The 16,295-nt window shown below is 42.1% G+C and overlaps 1 protein-coding gene across 4 annotated transcripts in view; it reads right to left on the bottom strand.

Moving 5' to 3' along the window:
* The window catches only part of SPPL2A (signal peptide peptidase like 2A), a 1,262,472-nt gene that overhangs the window by 973,854 nt on the left and 272,323 nt on the right, over window positions 1–16,295 (bottom strand). For all 4 annotated transcript variants that reach the window (XM_044077635.1, XM_044077634.1, XM_044077636.1 and 1 more), the window contains one exon: window positions 10,561–10,743. In XM_044077635.1, the coding sequence (XP_043933570.1) occupies window positions 10,561–10,743 (183 nt within the window). The remainder of the gene's footprint in view (window positions 1–10,560; window positions 10,744–16,295) is intronic.

The following is a 16,295-nucleotide window of genomic DNA, read 5'->3' as shown; positions in this document are numbered from 1 at the left end:
TTCTTGCCATGTGCCTTGGACTGTCCTGCCAAGATAATGCCCCCCCACCCCATCTGGGAGGCGTCCGTGGTCACCGTGGCAACCGGGATGGGTGGAACGAAGGTCTTTGCGCTGTCCAAATTGTTGGTACACATCCACCAACCGAGGTCCTGCTTGCATCTGTCCGTGAGCAAGATGGGATGAGACAGTGGAAGTCTTTGGAGAGACCACTGAACAAAGAGGAGCCATTGGAGAAATCTCATGTGTAATCTCACTAGAGGGACCAACATGATTGTTGCTGCCATGATCCCTAGGAGCTGGAGAACCCATCTTGCCTTCGCTTGTCTCAGGGGCATCAGCATGTGTACCTGTTGTTGTAAGACTCTGATCCTTTCCTGCAGTAAATATGCTCACATTCGAATGGTGTCTAATTCTAATCCTATGAAGGTGCCACGCTGCGAGGGCAATAAGGCAGATTTTTCCCAATTTATTGTTATGCCCAACTGACGACATAGATTGATGGTAGCGTCCCTGGTTTGAACTAGTTGATGCCTGGTGGGAGCAGTAAGGAGACAGTCGTCCAGATACGGAAACACCTGGAACCCTGACGTTTCAACTGAGCCGTCACCACCGCCATACACTTGGTGAACACCCTGGGGGCTGTGGTGAGACCAAAGGGCAGGGCTCGAAACTGGAAATGACTGGCTCCCAGCCAGAAGCATAGGTGACTCCTGGATGCCCTGTCCATTTTCACATGGTAGTAAGCATCTTTGAGGTCGATGGAGCACATCCGTATCTACTCTCCCAACAATGGGAGAATCGATTGTAGTGTGACCATATGGAACTTGGACTTGTGTATGTAGTTGTTCAGTTGGCGGAGATCTAGAATGGGTCTCAGGTCCCCTGTTCTTTTCAGCACCAAAAAGAATCTTGAGTAAGTCCCTAATCCGATTTGGTCTGAGGGGACATGCTGGATGGCTCCTTTTTCTAGCAGCTGTGAGACCTCTGAGGCTGCTTGATCCCTTTGACTGGGTGGTACGTCTGGGATTTTTCTGATTGGCGGGGGTTCTGATCAGAATGGAATGAGATAACCTCCAGAGATTATCCGTAATACCCATCGGTCCTGGGTAATGCTTTTCCAGGCTTTCGGATATAAGGAAATTCGACCCCCGACTGGCTCCGGATAAGCGCAGTCAGGCACACCCTCAGGAACGAGAGTATGGAGAGCCACGAAAGGAATCACGGTCTCCCGAATTGCGGGGGCCCCCTCTGCCTCTGGGGCAACATCTCCCTGAATAACCCCCCCCCTGCCTCTAGAGGGGGGTTCACCTTGTGTGGCAGGAAAAAAACCTCTGTGATTTCTTGAACCACACCCCCCCCCGCTGGGCCTTGGGATAAGGCCTAGAAGGAAGGGAAAAACGGACCCCTACGGCAGACAGGGTCTTTCCCTCTTGCTCGCACCTGGTGAGGGTGTCTCTCACTTTGGTCCCAAACAAAGAGGAACCATCAAAGGGGGCATCAGTGAAGGAAGACTTGAAGGCCTCCGCAAAGTGACACAGGCGGCTTGCCTTCTATGGGCGACGACTGAGCTTGCTGCCCTACTCTCTCCCTCGGCTGTATACTAAATGAGCCGCATGGATGAGTCAACAATGGAGTTGAGGGTAGAGACCTGGGCGTTAATCATCTGAGCCACCACCTCAGGGACGTTACCCGCAAGAGTATCCCCTAACACTTTGAGGAGATCTCTCTAGAGCTGAGTGAAATGAGCCAGGTAATTCAGTGACCGTAGTGTAAAGGTCGCTGATGAGAGGGTACACTTCCCGTACCGATCCATGGTCCTAGACTTCTTGTTAGGAGGATGGACGGATGAAGAAGACTCTGCTACTTCCTTTTGAGTGGCTGCCACCACCACCATGGCATCTACAGGGACTCCTTTAGACAGAAACTCTTTGCCCTGGGGGGCGGAAAGAAACTTGTTGGGATGCCTGGGCACGGGCTCCACAGAATCAGGGTTCTCCCACACTCTCCGACAAATCAGGTCAAGGAGTTCGTTGAAGGGTGGAGACACCCAGGAGGCAGACGGCTGAGCAGCAAATGCCTTAAGGAATACTGACTCCTCCTCGGTAGGGGCTTTGGGAGGCCAGTCACCTCTTTGTTTCAGTATCTCCAGTATATCGGAGAAGGAAACATCAGAGGATGACTTGGGGGACCCCTCAGATTCCTCGAGGTCAGTATCAGAGGTGAGGAACTCATCCTGGAAGTCTATGTGCTTCCTCTTGCACGCTTTCTTTCTGGGGGGCTCCTCAGGCACGAACTCTGAGGGACCCTCAGAAATTCGTCGACCAATCGTGGGGATATCCCTAGGCCCTGGTGCTCTGCTGTCCATGGATGGGTGGTGATCAGAAGCTCTCACCAGAGTGGTGGGGGACAGAGTGACCGACCCCTGCCTGATGTAGCTGATGATCTGGCCAGCACGGTCCGCATAGCCTCGAAGGCCGCCCCCCCCCCCTGAATCCAAGGAGCGACCAGTCTCCAAGGCCATGACGGGGGTCAGAGTTCCCCGAGTCGATGCACCGAGAGGGAGGCTCAGAACTGAAATAAGCCCCGAGATGTCCCCCTCGGGCCCGACTGAAGAATCCCGAGTCCTGAACCCCGAGGATGGAGCCGAGGGAGTCGGAGTCGATGCCGGTACCGATGGAGCCAAATGGGGCATCGGAGCCGGCCTAGAAAGATCACACGGCGTGGAACACTCCGGCTCCAAAGACAGAGATGCACTCGGAGGAGGAATGATCGAAGACGGGGTCAGGATGGGCTCCGGAGCCGACTGGGTCGGGGCCGAAAACAATTTTGCCAAAACCAGTGACTGGAGGAGCCTCTGAACCACCCTATCAACATCCACATCTGAAAGGGATTTGGAGGACTTGGAGGACAGGGATGGAGAATGAGATCTCCTCTCAGGAGAAGCTGGTCTGAGACTGGGCGATCAGCTCCTAGGAGGTTCCAATACAATTGTAGCCGACGCCGGTTCTGTCAATTCTGATCCTTCCTGCGGCCCCGAGGACAGTGGAGCCGAGGTCGATGCAGTTTTTGAGATTTTCTCCGGGGGCTCCAATGAAGCTGACTGAGCCGGAGATTTCTTTTTAGACTTGCCAGATTTTGACTTCCTACTGGAAGACGAATCCATGGCCTCTTCAAAGGAGGGTTTTAATAGTCCCTTTAAGATTAGCTTATTCTTTCTCTCTTGGAGAACTCTAGGGCTAAACGCATGACAAAAACTGCAGGATTCCTGCAGATGGATGGCTCCTAAGCAGTAGACACAAATGGAATGCCCATCGGTAATGGACATTTTGAACCCACATTTAGAGCACTTTTTAAAACCCAAAGGTTTGTGCTCCTTGGTATCCTTAGACATCTTAACTACTATGCCCACAACACAAAACCAAGTCTGAAACAATGCACAGGCATTCACTCTATAAAGGCGGGAACGGCGCTAAAGTAACCAACACTAAAACAGTGACCAAACACACACCAAAAAAGAAGTACAAACTCTGAACAAGGGATTGAAAAACCACAAGGAAAAAGAAGCCCAAACCTCTAAAGTTAAATGGTCTGGACCGTACTCACACAGAAGAGAACTAGGCCCTCTAATTGAAAATGGGCCTAGCCCGAGGGAACAGACAGTGGGATACCACATGACAATCACACAATCACAATTTTTTTTACAAACTATACCAACTCAAACTCAGACAACTAGCTATGAAAATAGCTTTTGATAGGAATCAAACCTTTTCTTAACACAAGAAAAAGAGGGTACTTAGCCACAGCCAAGCGAAACCATGTCCGAGCTGCACGAGCGGCAAACGAGATCTGGGAATATGGAGCAGTGCACCATGGGATACCTGCTTAGCCCAGCCAATGAAAGACTTCGAGCTAGTAAAATCAGCCGAGTCGGAGACGATATTCGGCTCCGAACCCACTGGTAAGAATGTAGGCAAGATAGGACTAGATAACATCTGTCTATTTTATGTAGTAGCATTATGTACTCTCCCTAAATATGCAGCTGCAAAATCATACAAAGTACACATGAACTTCTTTCATCCTGCACATGTCCAAACATGTCCAATACATCAATCAAATTTCCACAAACTATTACTTCAGGAATGTGGGTAAGACAAAACAGAATCACAACCTCCACAGAAAAGACTGCACTGGTGTGCAAAAACCCATTCAGTTGAAAAAACACTCAATGTTTCACCATTGGTAATCATTCAGTATCCAGTAAGGCAAGATCATCAATGTTTCAGCATGGGTAGTCAGTCATACAAGCAATAGCACTCATCGGTAAAAGAAAATTTTACGAAGCCGTTCAATCAGCTATGACATACTAGACCAAATAGACAGTTCATCATAATGTGCTAAAGCAAAGTTTGCAGGCAATTTGGCGATAGCGTAACATTATTTATTTATTGACATTTGATTAGTATCAATATACAATATGGGTTGTTTTTATCTCTCTCTCTATTATATATATACATATATATATATATATATATATATATATATATATATATATAAATGCACACACACACACACACACACACACACACACATATATATATATATATACACATACATACAAACATACACACACCTACATACATATACAGGAGAGCAACTTGTATTCACTTTTTTTTTTATTTTTTTTTATTCTACAAATGTTCACCAATTATATATCGCACAACCTTACACAGAAAGTAAGAAAATGGACACATTAACTAAAAACATGGGTTACTATCCACTATTAAGAGCTATTTTTCTGTGCAAACACACTAAATTTCTTCCTGAGCTTGCCTTACAAAGGCAATGTTATTTACACTAAATTCTTGAAATGAGTGCCAAGTATGAATTGTTTATATTGTTTTAGGGCTTCTTCTTTTACTTAGCTTCTCCTAACTGATTAAGTACAACAGGTAAGCAAATGCCTATTTTCAGATATAACACAAACCTGGATAGGTACGCTGTAGAACACACTGCTCGTACACAAGGATGAAGGAATAGAATTTATTGTAAATCCACACGACATAAAATAGTGAGGTTAAGCGCTTTCAACTGTTTACCACAGTCTTCCTCAGAACACTTCATTCATCAAGTTCATTCTTTTTTATATACTCTACTTAATTAAATAATTGAATAATTACATACAGAAACCGCCAAAAACTTTAAAGGCATACTGTTCACAATGAAGACTGCATGTTAAAATAAGCTAGTCTTTCCAATAGTAAAAACAAATAGAAACATATATTTCCTTATAAAATAACCTTAAAACAGACATATGTTGTTGAATATTAACAAATTCATTTAAAATATGTGAACTAAAAGCTCATATATTATAGATACACTGTTGTTACCAAAGGAAGTCTAAAAATATGGATGTGTATATGTCTAAAAATATCTAAAAATATATATGTATGGATACATAAGTATATATGATGTATATATAAAAAATGTGTATTTCTACATGGAGTTAGGGAACGAATATATGAAATACTTCCATGTATCAGCTCAGCATATACAGAAGTTGATGTAGGGCTGCTGGATATCCTACAACACAGTGATGTACATTTGATTGTAAGCTAAATATGTGGGCTAAATATATGATGTGATGCCCAAAAACTACACTTCCAGCAATATCCAAACATGTATAAATCACTTGTAGTGAAGGGTTAAGAATAGTATTTATGTTGTGTTTATAGGAGAGCTATAAATGGTTTGATACTAATAAAATCATTTAGACCCGGTTTTCTGGTGGAGTCAGTCAGTATCTGCCATCTACTTTCTCTTAGAGCCAACTCCATTTTCCAATTTGATATGGACCTGATCAATAATAGTAAAAGTGAAACTATGGTCATTGCCTTTCTCTAAGATATGTCTGTATAGGGCATTTTTTGTATCACATTTTTGTATCCTGTACTGATGTTCATACATCTTCAGCTGTCTTTCCGTTTTCCCTATGTAATGTGCATTACATTACATAAAGCTACATACACTACCGCTTTAGAATTACAATTCCCCGTCATACTTGTGATGTAGGTGCGGTTGATATCATCGAGCCTGAATGTTTTGGCTTGATTAATATACCTACATTGTTTGCATCTACCACATTTAGTTGTTCCTTTATGTCCTTCATTTTTGTCCCTAACGAAGTTTGTCCTCTCGGGGCTGTCTTATATACACATTTGGGAAATTTGCCTAATGTTTCTTCTATATCCATAGCGGCTAATAATTCCCAGTGTCTTTTAAGAATTTCTTTTATTAGATTGTGTACATCAAAACACATACTCTCCCACAAACACTCTCCTTCTCTTTCCTTTTTTCCATACAATAATTACCTAAGATTGGTGAATACTTATGGCCCCACTGATTTTGTACATAATTGATCACATCAATAACCATCTTGTCTGGACAGGCCCGATCCAGGAATAGATTTTTGATGAATCTAAGTTCTGTCTCCATATGATCCTTTGTAGATGACATCCTGGGATGCATTGTCCTTTTAATATATTCTTGAAAGAGGGTGGTTACTGGTGTAGTGAATATAATCATTTGAGAAAGTAGGCTTTCTGTACACTTTGGAAATAAAGCCATCTTCATTGTGGCTGATTGATGTATCTAAATATGAAATTTCACTGAAACTAAAAGTATGTGTAAATTTCAAAAATTCTGTTGTGGAGTTGAGAAATTCCATGAATTCATCTAATCTCTCCACAGATGCATTCCATAAAATGAATATGTCATCCAGGTACCTAGCATAGTTAGATATATCAGAATAAAATTCACTATTGAATACATGCAACATAACCAGGTTTCTGGTTTACTTGAAATATTCTCCTTGGAATACTATATAATTGTGGTCCAATACCAACCCCATCATATCACAAATTAGGCTTATTTTATCCCAGGAGAACCCTGAATGTTTTCTTAAACTGCTGGCAAAAAACTCCAAACCTTCATCTTTGGGAATACTTGAAAATAGGTCCTTGACATCTATAGTAAGATATATTAAATTGGGATGCCATTTGTCCTTAGTTAAGTCCCCCAAAAATCTCCAAGAATCTTTCATGATGTGGGGAATGGAGTCGTAAATGTTTTTTAGCCATCTATCAATCAATTGACCTATATTGAAAGTTTTGGATCTGGGGGATTTTCCAAAGATTTATGGACCTTAGGTATTCCAACCATTTTTGCCAAGATCGGATGATCAGTCTTTAAAAATGTATACGTGTCATTGGATATCCTATTGTCAATCAGATATTCTACTATGCATAAGTCTATTCTTTTGTTATTTATTTGATTAATAGATATATTTTCATAGTTTCCTGACTCATATAAGAGATTGTGAATTCCTTCATTATATTCATTGGTATAGAAAATAACTGCACCACCTGATATCTCTATTACCCATGAATTTTGATAAACTTTCTCTCTCTGATAATGATAAATTGTCGTCATGTTTATTCCTGTCTTTCCTAATATTCTTGTGTGTCCAGTAAATATCATTGCAAACCATTTTCTCATAATTAAGTATGTGTGGGTTGCTCTCAGGGATATATGTACTTTTCTTCTTGAGTCAGTTCTCCTGCTGCAACCAATGGATCTCACTTTAGTATTTTTATCAAATTGTACTGCTAGATTGAGTCTTCTACAATACATCTTAACCTCCTTTATATTGTCCACTAGGAGGAAAGAGAAGGAGAGTGTTTTTTTGTGGGAGAGTATGTGTTTTGATGTACACACCATACACGCATCTAATAAAAGAAATTCTTAAAAGACACTGGGAATTATTGCTATGGATATAGAAGAAACATTAGGCAAATTTCCCAAATGTGTATATAAGACAGGAGAGGACAAACTATGTTAGGGACAAAATGAAGGACATAAAGGAACAACTAAATGTGGTAGATGCAAACAATGTAGGTATATTAATCAAGCCCAAACATTCAGGCTCGATGATATCAAAATGCACATTACATAGGAAAACGGGAAGACAGCTGAAGAAGAAGCATGTATGAACATCAGTACAGGATACAAAAATGTGATACAAAAAACGCCCTATACAGACACATCTTAGAGAAAGACAATGACCATAGTTTCAATTTTACTATTATTGATCAGGTCCATTTAAATGGAGTTGGCTCTAAGAGAAAGTAGATGGCAGATACTGACTGACTCCAAATGATTTTATTAGTATCAAACCATTTATAGCTCTCCTATAAACACAACATAAATACTATTCTTAACCCTTCACTACAAGTGATTTATACATGTTTGGATATTGCTGGAAGTAGTTTTGGGCATCACATCATATATTTAGCCCACATATTTAGCTTACAATCAAATGTACATCACTGTGTTGTAGGATATCCAGCAGCCCTACATCAACTTCTGTATATGCTGAGCTGATACATGGAAGTATTTCATATATTCTAACTCCATGTAGAAATACACATTTTTTATATATACATCATATATACTTCTTATGTATCCATACATATATATTTTTAGATATTTTAAGACATATACACATCCATATTTTTAGACTTCCTTTGGTAACAACAGTGTATCTATAATATATGAGCTTTTAGTTCACATATTTTAAATGAATTTGTTAATATTCAACAACATATGTCTGTTTTAAGGTTATTTTATAAGGAAATATATGTTTCTATTTGTTTTTACTATTGGAAAGACTAGCTTATTTTAACATGCAGTCTTCATTGTGAACAGTATGCCTTTAAAGTTTTTGGCGGTTTCTTTATGTAATTATTCAATTATTTAATTAAGTAGAGTATATAAAAAAGAATTAACTTGATGAATGAAGTGTTCTGAGGAAGACTGTGGTAAACAGTTGAAAGCGCTTAACCTCACTATTTTATGTCGTGTGGATTTACAATAAATTCTATTCCTTCATCCTTGTGCTATCCAGGTTTGTGTTATCCAGTTGCAATCCTACTCTGTTTGGTTTTGAGTGTATTTTCAGATATGACAAGTTAACTGTTTACTGATGAGATTTTAGTTTGCTTTGTCAAGCACCTTTTAGTCAGTATTGAGCTAAAAACAAGCATAAATATGCAGAAAGTACAAAAAAAAATTAAAGAAATGTTGATAAGGGCCAGAAAAAAAGAAATATTAATCGCAACAAGGGCCATAGCAATCACAGACAAAAAAAAAAACACAGAGACAAGGCAAACCGCTCTAAATGTTGCGCTGTACTTGTACATAAAAAGTTTATCTGAATGGCTAAATTAAGTACAGTCCACCAATGCAGAGATAGGGCAAACTAAATGTACTGCTGGCAACCTGGAATATCCAAAGTTCAGTTGAGGTGAATGGTCGATGCTCATTTGAGCTACTCCACCTAGGGAGGATGTAGGGATTTCCTCACCAAAGGAGTATTCTCTGGTGGAGACCAAGGGCTAGCATTCAGAAACACATTATGCCTTGCCGTCTCATCAAGGGAGTTAAAACCCACAAATTAAAAAAAAAAAATTTTCATTGCTTCAAATCATAACCTACAAAAATGCCAATAAACTGGCTTTCATACACAGTTTCCCCTGCCAGCACTGGGGGAAGGGGGGTCATCTCCTCTAAAAGGTAAACCATCATTAGACTACAGAAGAATTACACAAGTAGAGAGGTGAACATGGTGAACCCATGTAACCTACAGTTGTGACCTATGACATACAAAAAGTGTACTGTCATCCCCTTTGGTAAAAACTCTGTACCCATGAACTACCACATAGCTGGTAGTCTACTTAATGCCGAAAATGTGATGAGACCTTGGGACACAGGTGGACAGTAGTCTCTCCTTTGATAATCACATTGCCACAGTGGTCAGGAAATCATTCTACGTGGCTCACCTCATCACAAAAGGTTTCTCATCCAGAAAAAAAAAAAGAGGTCATTGTTCCCCTCTACTCATCACTCAGACCCATTATAGAGTACAACGCCCCTTTTGGTATGTACCTCACAAGACATCTACAATAACTGGAAGGGCCACAGAAATACCTCACAAAGAGGATTACTGGCCTCAAACAGATGCCCTATGCAGACCGTCTCAAAAAACTCCAGCTTTACTCCGTCGAATATCGCCTACTCAGAGGCGATCTCTGCCTAACATACAAAGCTATGTCAAACCCAGAGCTGTTGTACATGCTCCACTTAAAGAAATCCCAATCCCTCCGAGGCTACACGCTCTAGGGACCTAAACCTTGTCACCACAATAAACAGAACATGCTGGAGCGATAGATTCCTGTCCCAGAGACTTCCCATACTCTGGGAACAGCCTACCTATCTATGTCAAACAGAGCTCCTCATTAGCACTCAAGAAAAATCTTGATGATTGGATGGGAAATAGGAAATTCACCCCAGGGATCACTTCTGTGGCTCTGCACGACAGGGGCACAGGAAAATAATTTCCTTGGGTGGCGAAAGCCAGGGTACATTTTTGGCTAGGCTTATACAGGCCCTAGGGCCAATAGCCTAGTACCTACCTATGACAGACTTTAAAATATCTGAACTTACCAGGCCATCTTCGCTGGCAATCAGCATAGCTCCTGCACCGGCAGCTTGAGCAATCCTGCCTTTTTCTACAAATGTGCAATTGCCTCTCATCACAGCAACAGCCTCGTCTTTAATGCCACCAGCAGGAACGTCAGAATTTTTGCAGAGTTCCGTGTAAATTATGTTTTTGAGAACATAGCTGGTCTAAAAACAAAAGCAGAAAAAAACAAATTTTAAAATTGAAACACAAGTAGTGCTAATCATAGAAGCATTTAACAGCTGAGACAAAAATACACATGCATCACTGCCTTTCTTCATATCAAATATATTTCACCACAGACTTAAATGCAATATAACCTAGGAATATTCTTAAAATGAACATATACATTTTGCTGTTAAACAGCATGCCCCCACACCTAACACTAGTCTTTAGAACTGCAAATAAATTCAGAAGCATCAGTTACTGTCAGCTCCATGATATATACAGAAGAACGCCAGGGTATGACACAGACCACACACCTATCATACCTTAACGTCCCTATTTATCCACACAATGTTAAAGTTTCCTGGATGTCTATTCCTTTCACTCTATTACTACCCCAACACTTCTTATTCCGTTGCTTACATTTATCTGGAGCTTCTTTCATAAAGCAGTCTCTCTTTTATCACAAATGACAAATGTAGCTGAGCCACCATGCAGAAGTGATAAAACAGATTTAAAATAAAGACTTTATTAAACGATGATAACTGCGATCAAAACAGAAGAATATTTTAAAACAATGATGAGCGCTTTTGGCTAATGCCTTCTTCAGATCACATTACGCTCTAGCTGTGAGCACTTTTTAAAGGAACAAAAGCCAATCAACCACTTAATTAAACATGACATCACGAGTCTATCTTCTTTTTGCGCTTCCTTCCCAAAAGTACAGGTTTTAAAGGAAATACGCCATTAAGACCTGGCACGTTGTTAGCTGATAAATAAGCTATCCAATGACTTTCAGCTACTTCAGTGTGATTTAAATCACCTCTGCGTGAAGCAGATGTCACAATTTCTAATACTGAAAAGTGAAAATTATGTCTTGGATGCAATATAATGTGTTGGAACAGAGAATTCTCTGTTTTTTAACCTAATATCACTAAGATGCTTGAAGATTCTAGTTTTTAGGAGGCAAATTGTTTTGCCTACATAATAACTTACACAGGCTTTGCAGACTAAGTATACCACATTCTTTGAGGTGCAGTCTGCATAAGTATGTAGTATACATTTTCTATTATTAACAGGATGGCAAAATAAATTATTAGTATTAATGTAAGGACAAACTTTACATTTGCCGCATCTGAATGTTCCACATCTACCATTATGTGCATTCTTCCTTAAACCTTCTTTACATGACCGTTTTAGGTTCTTATTCTTGAAGCAAAATCTCGGAGGTTCCAGGGGTAGGCAGGCAGAGATAGCAGAGAGGTGCACTTTCACTGAGGAGTATGAAAGACTGTAGGATAGAAAGCACGTCCTCTGTGTAGTGGTGTCTGAAGGGTACTAGAATTTTATCACCCAGAGAGTTAGGCTTAGCATCTCTAGGTGTGGAGAGATGAGAGTTCCCTTCTGTTGTGAGTAGGTCCACCTTGTGAGGTAACTTGTGGTGATTGCCCTTGGTGAGATTGTAGAAGGGGGAATCAATGCTGCCTTGGCCAGTAGGGAGTCACCAGCAACCTTTTTGCATGTCTTTCCTGACCTTCAGGAGGACTTTCTGAATGAGAGGGAAGGGTGGAAAGGCATAAAGAAACAGTCCCTTCCATGAGATGGTGAAGGCATCCACTCTCCAAGTTAGGGGAGAGTGGTGTTTGGTACAGAATTTTGTCAGTTGCCTGTTCTGGGGGGAGGGAAACAGATCTCTATGTCGTGTACCCCACTGGTGGACAATGTCTAGGAAAACTTCCCATTGTAACATCCACTCGTGATGTAGAGAGAACGATCTGCTTAGAGCATCTGCCTGAAGGTTGTCCTGGGAAGGGATATGTTGCCTGTAGGGATAAGTTGTTTTGTGAGGCTAATTTCCAAATTTGCATTGCCAACCTGCATAGAAGATAGGACCTGGTCACCCCCCCATTTGTTGATGTGCCACATAACAGTGGTGTTGTCTGTGAAGATTAGCAGAGGGTCTGGCTGAAGGATAGGGAGAAAAGCCTTCAGGGCAAAATGAACTGCCGTCATTTCCCTGACTAATAGGTTTCCTCAAGAGGGATGCATGTCAAGGTGTTTGTACCTTGAGTCCCTTTCATGGTAGCACAGCAGCTCAGATCCAAGGCATATGTTTGCATATGCTGAACCTTAGTTCTGTTTGTAGACAAGCTAGGAAGGGTATTTGGAAGTCTAGAGGATGGCTGTGCTGGGATCATGTTGTTGTGTCTTTCGGCTTTTCCCAGTTAGGGGTCGCCACAGCGGAACTCCGGTCCGCTAATGATTGGCAGTAGATTTTTACGTGCCGAGTTGCCAGCCCTGATGCACAACCTTCAACGAAGGTACGCCCATTCACGCACGTCTCCTCACAGAAGACGCTCTAGCTGAGAATCGAACAGGACAACTTCTTACTGTGAGGCGACAACGCTACCGCAGCACCACCACCGCACGTCCTTCAAATACTACTGTAGCTTCCTCGTGTACATCCTGGCTAGAGGAAGCATAGGATCGCTGCCAAAAGACCCAGAAGGCACATAAACTGTTTTGCTGACAGCTGGTCTATCTGGAGGAGGTCTTGGAAATGGTTTATCATGGAGATTACTTTGTCTTGGGGTAAAAATGCCTTCATTGGCTCTGTCCGAATCCTGCACCACAGGAAGACCTTGTCTTTTTATGGGGATAGGAATGACTTGGGGAGATTCACTGTGAAACCTAGTCTCTGAAGCAGGGACAGAGAACTGGAGATGATTTTTGAGGGTCTCTTCTTTTTCTGCAAAAATTAAAATATTGTCCAGATAGGGATAGATCTGTATACCCTTGGTCCTGCAAAAGGCTATGGCAGGAGCTAGGCATTTGGTGAAAACCCTTGGTGCAGTGGACAAACCAAAGGGCAAGGCAGTAAACTGAAAATGAGAACAAGGCCCAGCAAAGCAGAAGTATTTCCTGTGGTTTGGGTGTATGGGGATATGGAGGTAAGCCTTCTTCATGTCCAAACTGGCCATGAATGCTTGTGGTGGCAACAGTGGAAGCAGAGTCGGTAGGGACAGCATTCGGAAAGAGAGGACTTTTGGAAAAAGATTTAGAATGGATAAGTCCTGGATTGTTCTCCATGGTCTATCCTTTTCTGGAACTAGGAAAAGTCTGGAGTAAAAAAGTTTCCTTATTGTCCTAATGGGACGGGTTCTATGGTGCCTTGTACCCAAAGATCCTGGATACTGTGGGGAATTAGGTGAAGCGGATTTTTGGGTGGGAAAGGAATGCCCTGTGGGGTGGGGTCTTTTCTGCCAGGATAGGAAATATCCTTTTTCTACTATTGCCAACACCCAGCGGTCTGTGGAGATTTCTTTCCAAAGGGGCAGACAGTGAGAGAGATGGGAAGACAGGGGCGGTGGGCAAAGCAGTCACACATTGTTGACATTATTTTGGTCCTGAAAGGACTACCTTTGAGCTGGCTGAGAAGAGGTAGTCCTTGAAGAAGGTTGCCTCCTAGTCCCTTTCCTATGCCTGGTAGGGCTGGTCGTAGAAGGGGCCCTTCTGACATAGGATGTTTTAGCAGGATAATTTCTACAGTTCTTCTGTATGGGAGAACCCCGCAGGTGTTTAATATCCGGCAGCTCTTTGCTCTTCTCCTGTAGATTTTTAAATAGCTCTGCAGACTGCTTACCAAACAGAAGATTATTATCAAGAGGTAATACTGAAGGCGTTATAAGAGATCTGGGAACACAGGTTGACAGACACCTCTCTTTTGACCACCACATTGCCACTGTGGTCAGAAAGTTTTTCTATGTGGCACATCTCATTATTAAGGGTTTTGCATCCAAGAAGAAAAGGCCATTGTCTCCCTTTACTCTTCCCTCAGTAGGGCAGTCACTGAGTACAATGCCCCATTGCCCCATTTGGCATGTACCTCACTAAACAACTGGAGAGGCCGCAAATGTACATTACAAAGAGGATCCTAGGCCTTAAACATTTGTCCTATATGGACAGACTAAAAAAACTCCAACTATTCTCTGTCTCATATCGCCTACTTAGAGGCGATCTCTTCTTGACTTACAAAGCCATATCTGACCCAGCTCTGTTAGAAATGCTACATATAAAGAAATCCCAATCCCTCCACACCACACACTCCAGATACCTCACCCTCATTAACACAATCAACAGAACATGCTGGAGGGACAGGTTCATAACCCAGAGACTATCCATGTTTTGGAATAGACTTCCCATACATGTCAAGCAGCGCACCTCACTGGCCCTCTTCAAGAGAAATCTTCATGAGTGGATGGGAAATTCACCCCAGGGATTACTCCAGTGGCTTTACTCGACAGAGGCACTGGGAACTAAGGTTGGTGGCACAATGCAAGGGTAATCCTATGGGATTAGCCTAGTACACACCTATGAACCTAAGAGGAGCATCTAGGCTAGGATTTTGGACTTAAAATCTTCTGGCAGTGGTTAGAGCCTAAACCAGGAGTATCTACGCAGAACTGATGCAGTTGCAGCTGATGTAGCAGAGGCCTCTGCTGCATCATAACTGCATCTGATGGAGTGCCTGGCTACCTGGGATGCCAAGGATAGCTTAGATGCTACTTCAGTTTTGTTAGGGAAGTCACACAGGGAGTTCAGAAGTGTAGAGGCTTGGGATACAAAGTCCAAGGCATATTTTACCATAAGTGTTTGGTAGTTAAGTGCTCTGAAGGCCAGGGTGGAAGAAGTGCAAGTCTTCTTGGCCAGCCTAACCATAATTTTACTGTCTTTATCTGAAGGTAAAAGAGATGAAGAAGGGAGCAATCTACATGGTCTATCTGGGGCCACAGCTACAACAGCAGGGTCCACCAGTGGGGGTTTTACTAGGAATTTTTGATCAGACACTTTATAGAATTGGTCTTGTTTCTTTGGGGCAGGTGGCTGAGAGACCGGGTTCTTAGAGCAAGAAGCAAATGCGTCAAGGTATGTAGGGATCAATGGAGAAAAGGCTGATGGGGAGGGTGATTCAACCTGCAGCAACTCAAAGTATCTTTTTTGAGTTTCTGTCATTTGGGAAGTACCCCATTTGAAGTATTCTTTCATCATAGTGATGGTTTCACCAAATGTTATGTCCTTTGGAGGGAAATCTCCTTCAAAAGAATCCTCATCTGGAGAATAATATTCCAGGGGGGAGGCTACTTGGGATGAGTAGGTGATAGACTCCTCTGAGCAAGAGGAGATGGCCTCCTCTTCTTCCTCCTGGGGAATAGAGGAAAGGAGTGAGGCAGAAGAAGTAGTTCTTGGGCTGAGCACTGGAATGTAGGGGGCTGAGGAAGGTGTAGGCAAAAGGGCCATGAAGGTCTGCATCAAGAACTGAGTAAAAGACTGCCAGTCTGGTTGTCCTTCAGGAGGAGTAGATAAATGTTTAGTTTTTTGTCTTCTTTTAAAAGGAGTAGTTTTGGGTGACACTGCAAGCCTTGATTCTGGTGCCTTACCAAAGGAAGGAGACTCGGATTCCTGAGATCCAAAAGGGCGTCTGGTAGAACCTATTTCTCCCTCGACATTGGAAATAACTGACATCAGAGATATCTCTGTGGACATGCAGTCTGGT

This window comes from Protopterus annectens, chromosome 7.part0, assembly GCF_019279795.1.
Source record: "Protopterus annectens isolate FY-2018-M chromosome 7.part0, PAN1.0, whole genome shotgun sequence".
Classification (NCBI taxonomy): domain Eukaryota; kingdom Metazoa; phylum Chordata; order Ceratodontiformes; family Protopteridae; genus Protopterus; species Protopterus annectens.
The sequence above is the reverse complement of the archived record's forward strand: the minus strand, read 5'-3'. Positions and strand labels throughout refer to the sequence as shown.